At 47.8% G+C, this 7,385-nt stretch overlaps 1 protein-coding gene across 1 annotated transcript; it reads left to right on the top strand.

The window, feature by feature from the left end:
• The first annotated feature begins 2,680 nt into the window (after positions 1 to 2,680).
• GPR150 (G protein-coupled receptor 150) lies at positions 2,681 to 4,741 on the top strand. Its single transcript, XM_032155910.2, has one exon. The coding sequence runs from the start codon at positions 2,868 to 2,870 to the stop codon at positions 4,176 to 4,178; it is 1,311 nt and encodes a 436-aa protein (XP_032011801.1). The 5' UTR covers positions 2,681 to 2,867; the 3' UTR covers positions 4,179 to 4,741.
• The last annotated feature ends 2,644 nt before the right edge of the window (positions 4,742 to 7,385 follow it).

The following is a 7,385-nucleotide window of genomic DNA, read 5'->3' as shown; positions in this document are numbered from 1 at the left end:
GGCCTCGGGAGAAATTAGCCCAAATAAGAGAAAAATGAAAGTCTCTGGTAAAGAGGTTTCCGTGAAAAAAAATTGGAGCTGCTATATTACGTTTTGAAACTGACCTTGTGGAAACTGTATGGGGGGACTATTTGAGGGTACAGGAAGAATTAGCTATGATAACAATGAAAAGTAAGAAAAGGCAATTATTAACTTTAAAAATAACAAAAAAAAATATTCACAATATACAACTCAACTGTGAATATTTTTATTTAATAATAATATAAACACCAAATATAAGTCTAACCCAAAATTATAGTATTGTTCTAATGGTATGGGAAATGGAAACAGTAGTGACAGAGGTGCGAGAGGTAAGTCTTTAATAAGAAGTTAGCAGATAATATATCAATTTGCTAAATCAATAAATAGCATTACACATATATTATTTACTATTATGAATTAAGTCAATGCCAGAAGAAAGAGCAAATAGAGTCTAAATTGGTTCCCACTAGAAAGAGGGGATAAAGAAGTGGAGATGTATGGGACAGGGAACTCTTTATGTTATCAGCCTTCTAGCTCCATTTGACTTTCAAAACTATGTGCATGTATAATTTTAATAAGAATTAGTTTAGGCCAGGCCCAGTGGCTCATGCCTATAATCCCAACACTTTGGGAGACCGAGGTGGGCAGATTCTTGAGCCCAGGAGTTTAAAACTAGCCTGGGCAACATGGCGAAACTTAGCCTCTACAAAAAATACAAAACTTAGCTGGGTGTGGTGATGTCTGCCTACAGTCCCAGCTAGTTGGGAGGCTGAGGTGAGAGAATCACCTGAGCCCAGGAAGTCGAGGCTGCAGTGAGCTATGATCATGCCACTTCACTCCAGCCTGGGCAACAGAGTGAGACCCTGTCTCAAAAAAGGAAAAAAAAAAAAATTTGTTGAAAATCAATGTTTTATCAGATCTTACTAAAGTTCTGTGAAATGTAATTTCACTATAGTCATTTTGAAATGCTAATATACAAGAGCATTTCAACAAATTTGAGACAAATGACAGACTATCTTGAGAAACACTGAAACGATATTGGCTAGGAAAATCACTGAATGATGAGCATTGCTCAGAGAAGTCTCCCTGCAAGAAGTGCATTATAAACTGGGATGAGGTGTGTGCATAGAAAAAGGCCTTGGACAAAAAGTTCTAAAGGGAGAGTATGAAAATCAAATCAGGATTTTAGATTTTCCAAGGCTATCACTCTAGCTCTTTCTTAAATGTCCCACCAGGAACACTTATTCCTATGTCTCCACAGAGCTTCCTTGGGCTCCTCTGGACAATACTGGCATAGTATAAAAGGAATTTTTTTTAGGTGATGGATTTATAGTCAAGGCAGGCATTTATGCTCGAAGTTATCTGAAAAGCATCATGTATCCACTAATTCATCAACTCAACACATACCCACTGATAACTACAACCTGTCAGACCAGAGCGAGGAACCACAGAGATGATGATGAAAATAACCAAGGTTTCTGGCCAAAGGACAACAGCTTGGGAAATGGGATTCCTACAGCAGCTGGCAGGACTATCATGGAACCCACCAAATCTTCCTAGGCCATGAATCTTAAAGTTCCAAACGTTTCCTCAGACGGGAATGTGAACCCCAGATAACACTAATACCTCCCTGGCCCCCAGGCCAGGAAGTACAGGAAATTCTGCTTTCACCATGATTAATGTGGAGGGTGCATAAAAAGACAAATTGATGCTTCCAACAGGGAAACTAAAATGTGTTTGTGAGGGGGAAAGGCTAAAATGAAAGCAGCAACATTTAATCTAAACCATTTCCTGTGACTTGGATTTCTTTTTTAAAAAATTGGCCGCCTTATCACTTTCTTAGTCACCGTTTCTCTAGGCTTATTGGAGGCGTAGCCCCTCCTAGCAACTTCCCATCTGCTGGAAAACAGAATCAAGAGAATGAGGAGTGTGATGACGCATCCTTCACTGGATGAAAATATTGGGGGAAAAGCAATAAATGCACTACCATTTGCATAAAACCTATTAACGCCCTCTTCAGACTAATGAAATGAATTTTACATCACCAAGAAAGCAGCTGTGACCCACTGCTCCTAGTAATGAGAAGTATTTGGAACGATCTGCAAACCACTGCCACTCCTAAAAGCAACATCACTGACTTTAGTACCCTCTAATTAAAATACTTTCATTCTTGGACAGAGAAGACACATCTTGATCAAAATTCAGCTAATAGGTCTCCTCTTTGCTCAAAACGCTGTTAGGTTTCTTGTGTTCCTGTTTTTCTCATGCTCGTGCAGATCCACGGCATTTCAAACCTTTAAAATCAAAACTAACGTCTTTTCTATTTTTTTCCTACTGGCAATCACATTGGGGTGGTGGGGGCGTGTGGTACAATCTCAGTCAAGAGGTCCTCTCTCGTGTGGGTGCTGGGATAACACTGGCCGTATACAATGGCCAGGCAAAGCGACCTTCTGTCCTGCTGTGCTTTACACGTAAATAGAGAACGAATGAGGTTCTCAGAGCCCAGGGGTTCGCGGCTTCCGCGAGGGTAGCGTCGGGGGCCGCTGCAGAGATTGGAAGAGTATCCGCCGGGAATGGGAGGGAAGACGCGGGGAAGGTGGAGAACAGGAATCATGTGTGTTCCTCGAGTGTACAACCCACATTTGAGTGACAAATCACGAGGACAATCGACAAAAACAACTAAGCGCAAAGCCGCCCGAATCCATCTCCCTCTCTGTGCGTGTGCCTTTTCAACTAACTTTGGGAACTCGTAGACCCAGCGTCGCTCCCCGCGCCGCCTCGCCTCCACTTTGGTTTCCCGCGTCCTGCCTGCCCTCTTCGGTGCCTCCTCTTCCTCCGGGGCAAGGATGGAGGATCTCTTTAGCCCCTCAATTCTGCCGCCGGCGCCCAACCTCTCCGTGCCCATCTTGCTGGGCTGGGGTCTCAACCTGACCTTGGGGCAGGGAGCCCCTGCCTCTGGGCCGCCCAGCCGCCGAGTCCGCCTGGTGTTCCTGGGGGTCATCCTGGTGGTGGCGGTGGCAGGCAACACCACAGTGCTGTGCCGCCTGTGCGGCGGCGGGCCCTGGGCGGGCCCCAAGCGTCGCAAGATGGACTTCCTGCTGGTGCAGCTGGCCCTGGCGGACCTGTACGCGTGCGGGGGCACGGCGCTGTCGCAGCTGGCCTGGGAACTGCTGGGCGAGCCCCGCGCGGCCACGGGGGACCTGGCGTGCCGCTTCCTGCAGCTGCTGCAGGCATCCGGGCGGGGCGCCTCAGCCCACCTCGTGGTGCTCATCGCCCTCGAGCGCCGGCGCGCCGTGCGTCGTCCGCAGAGCCGACCGCTGCCCGCGCGTGCCCTCGCCGCCCTGGGCTGGCTGCTGGCGCTGCTGCTGGCGCTGCCCCCGGCCTTCGTGGTGCGCGGGGACTCCCCCTCGCCGCTGCCGCCGCCGCCGCCGCCGCCAACGTCCCCGCAGCCAGGCGCGCCCCCGGCCGCCCGCGCCTGGCCAGGGGAGCGTCGCTGCCGCGGGATCTTCGCGCCCCTGCCGCGCTGGCACCTGCAGGTCTACGTGTTCTACGAGGCCGTCGCGGGCTTTGCCGCGCCTGTCACGGTCCTGGGTGTCGCCTGCAGCCACCTACTCTCCGTCTGGTGGCGGTGGCGGCGCCGGCCGCAGGCCCCCGCGGCTGCAGCGCCCTGGTGGGCGAGCCCAGGCCGAGCCCCTGCGCCCAGCGCGCTACCCCGCGCCAAGGTGCAGAGCCTGAAGATGAGCCTGCTGCTGGCGCTGCTGTTCGTGGGCTGCGAGCTGCCCTACTTTGCCGCCCGGCTGGCTGCCGCGTGGTCGTCCGGGCCCGCGGGAGACTGGGAGGGAGAGGGCCTGTCGGCGGCGCTGCGCGTCGTGGGGGTGGCCAACAGCGCTCTCAATCCGTTCGTCTACCTCTTCTTCCAGGCGGGCGACTGCCGGCTCCGGCGACAGCTGCGGAGGCGCCTGGGCTCTCTGTGCTGTGCGCCGCAGGGAGGCGCGGAGGACGAGGAGGGGCCCTGGGGCCACCAGGCGCTCTACCGCCAACGCTGGCCCCACCCTCATTATCACCATGCTCGGCGGGAACCGCTGGACGAGGGCGGCTTGCGCCCACCCCCTCCGCGCCCCAGACCCCTGCCCTGCTCCTGCGAAAGCGCCTTCTAGGTGTTCGGTGGTCAGAGACTGGTCATCTGTCGCTGAGGCGCAACCTCCAGGGAACTCGAGGCCTGCCAGGGTCTGTCCAGATCACAAGGGGCAGGAGAGTCTGTGAGAGAGTGACACTGAAGTTGTCCCCTTCCTCCACTCTCCTATTCCCTTCTCATGTTTACATTTCCCTACGCTCTTCCAGTTTCTCTTCTTCCCTACAGTTCCTCTCATATCTCCCCATTTGGAGACAGCGAGCCACTGGGAAGTTATAAAAACAAAAACAGTTATTTTTGCAGTTTTCTTTCACGCATTTATAGTGCTCTGGGTAATACCATTTATTTTTTCTAAATTACCCAGCTTTCAGTATTTGCTGTGTTATCATCTGTATTTACTTATTTTGAATCGTGCTTAAATCAAATGTACCTTCAGCACCTGCAAGTTTGGCTTTTCTTTCCAGGAGGAAAATCCCCACGTTGCTCTCCCTGGGGAGTCTGAGAATTATACCAGTGCTGTCAGAAATGTAATCATGCTGTCATTTCAGAGCCACAGAGTATTTGTAAAATAAAAGCCTTTCCCACGGAGCAATTGGGACTTTTTTTTTTTTTTTTAACATGCTAATGTATTTTCTCAGAAGAAAATCAGTGTGGCCTTTATTTCCAGTCTAGTTTCCACTTCAACAGAAGCCGAGGTTGTAGGAAGGAAACAAAAGCTTGACTCGGTGTCTTTCAAATATACTTGGTTTCTGTTGGAAATAGTCCCTGTGCCCCCAGCAGCCTCTAAAGGTGTAATGCTGTGCCCAGATGGAGCCTTTCCGTACAAAGTCCCCAGCAAACCAGAGAAAGGAAGCTTCAAGGTGGTGCATATGAGTGGGGCTCAGTGTCCCAGATGGAGCCTCAAAGAGATTTGCAGCTAGGAAGGAAGTCAAAACCTCAGAATGCTGCATGTGTATATAAAACTCCCTTGTTAAAAAAATGAATTCAATGCCTTTTGGTGTGGATAGCTGAGAACAAGGTCAAGGAGCAGATTTGATCAATAACCTCTTCCTCTCAACTGTTCTTGATTCTAGACAGAAGTGGCAGCACTTATGAACAATATATCCATGTGTTTATCAGTGATTTTTATATGAGGATCCAAGGCTTTCCGTTATAGTGTTTCTTGTTGATGCACAAATGCAGGCCTAAGATGCAGAAAGGGGAAATGATTGTTTAAAGCTCTTTGTAGAGCCAATGCTGAGGGCTGTTTTGTTCACTAATATATTCCAAATGCTTAAACAATGCTTGACATGTAGTAGGCTCTCAATATGTATTTGTTGAATAATTCATCATATGAGTTAGAGATAGAACAGATAAAAGATATACGAAAGAAAATCTTTACTAAGCTTGGTTTACCTTCCTTCAAAATTTTGACAACAGATGTTACAGAGTTGTAGCTTTTCCCTCCTCTCTTTGCTCCTCCTTACCCTGTTGAGGATGCAATGGTCTGCAAAATACCAGGAATAAATCAGCCAAAGAGAGGATACAGTTGCCTTCATGAATCCAAGTCTAGATTATAGCATTATTTATTCATTAATAAACATTTATTACCTGCTTATTTTGTGCCAGTTAATAAGCTAGGCATTGGAGATGCTGAGATGAATAAGGCACATTTTTCCCTCAAAGACGTTATAGTCAAGTGTAGGAAACAATGACAATTACACTGCAGTGTCACCTGTGTTATAACAGGGGAATCCAGTCAGGGTGCCGGAAGCACTGAAGAGAATCTGACAATCTTAGGGGACTATGAGGGGACATTAGGAAAGACACGCCAAAAGAAGCTCCTGAAGGCTGGTTTGGGGGTGACCCTTCAGGTCAGGAAAGGTGTTCTAGGCAATGGGAATAGCACTGCAAAGCATAGAGGAGACAGAACATAGCATAGTCAAGTAATGACAATAGCTTTAGGGTGCCTTTGGGGCCTGACCTAATGAGATATGTGGTCAGAGAAATTCAGCCTGGACCCAGTGAAGACAGGTCTGTGTGCCAAGCCAAGAAAGCAAAAAGTAGCCTTTGAAGAATTTAATCAGTTATAATTTGACCAAATTTGAACTTTAGAAAGGTCATCTCAATGATGGCATGAAGGATCACCAAATGGAAGGGTAGGGGGGAATTCTTAGATGCAGAAATCAAGGCAGAATCTCAGAGAGTCTTCAAAATATGATTCCTAAGTTGGACCACTTCGAATACTCTCAACAGAGATAATAAATTTAAAGCAGCTGAGACAGGTTTTTTGTTTTCTGCAGTTAAGACTACCGTAACAGGAAAGCTTACTCAGCTGGCTTCAACTTATTATTTCACATGACAAGAAGTCTGGTGGTAGGGCTGTGCCAGGGTTGGTTAAGTAAGTAGCTCAACTTCATAATCAGGGGCTGTGATGGTTAATTTTATGTGTCAACTTGACTGGGTTAAGGGATGCTCAGATAGCTGGTAAAACATCATTTCTGGGTGTGCCTCTGAGGGTGTTTCCAGAAGAAATTAACATTCAGATCAGTAGACTGAGTGAAGAAGATCAATCCTCACCAGAGGTGGCAAGCATCATCCCATCTGTTGAGGGCCCACCCAAATAGAACAAAAAGACAGAGGAAAGTTGAATCCTCTCTCTCTCTTCTTGGGCTGCGACAACCATCTTCTCTTATCCTTGGACAGTTCACTCCTGTTCTTGGGCCTTCAAACTCCAGGATTTATACCAGCAGCACAAACCCCCACAGCCCCCATTCTCAGGCCTTCAGACTCAGACTAAATTTTACCACCAGCTTTCCTGGTTCTCCAACTTGCAGATAGTATATGGTAGGACCTTTTGGCCTTCATGGTCACATGAGCCAATTCCCATAATACATCTCCTCTTATATATCTATATAAATGCTATTGGTTCTGTTTTTCTGGAGCAGCCTCACTCATACAAGGGCTCAGATCCTTTTCCTGTTTCCAATCTGCCATCTTGAGTGGTGGACTTGACGCTCAGGCCAGTTCCCCTTGAGGTCACAAAATGGCTGCTGCAATTCCCAGCATCACATTCAAATGTAACAATGTCCAGAAGAAAAAGGGTTTCTCTTTTTTGTACCCTTTATAGAAATGAAACAACATGTCTCAGAAGTCCCCAGTAGACTCTCCTAAATGGCTCATTTGCGAGAACTATATCATATGTCCATATTTAGACCTATCATTGCAAGAGAAATGGGGCCACCAGGATTGG

This window comes from Hylobates moloch, unplaced genomic scaffold, assembly GCF_009828535.3.
Source record: "Hylobates moloch isolate HMO894 unplaced genomic scaffold, HMol_V3 SCAFFOLD_6, whole genome shotgun sequence".
In the NCBI taxonomy this organism is placed as follows: Eukaryota; Metazoa; Chordata; class Mammalia; order Primates; family Hylobatidae; genus Hylobates; species Hylobates moloch.
The sequence above is the reverse complement of the archived record's forward strand: the minus strand, read 5'-3'. Positions and strand labels throughout refer to the sequence as shown.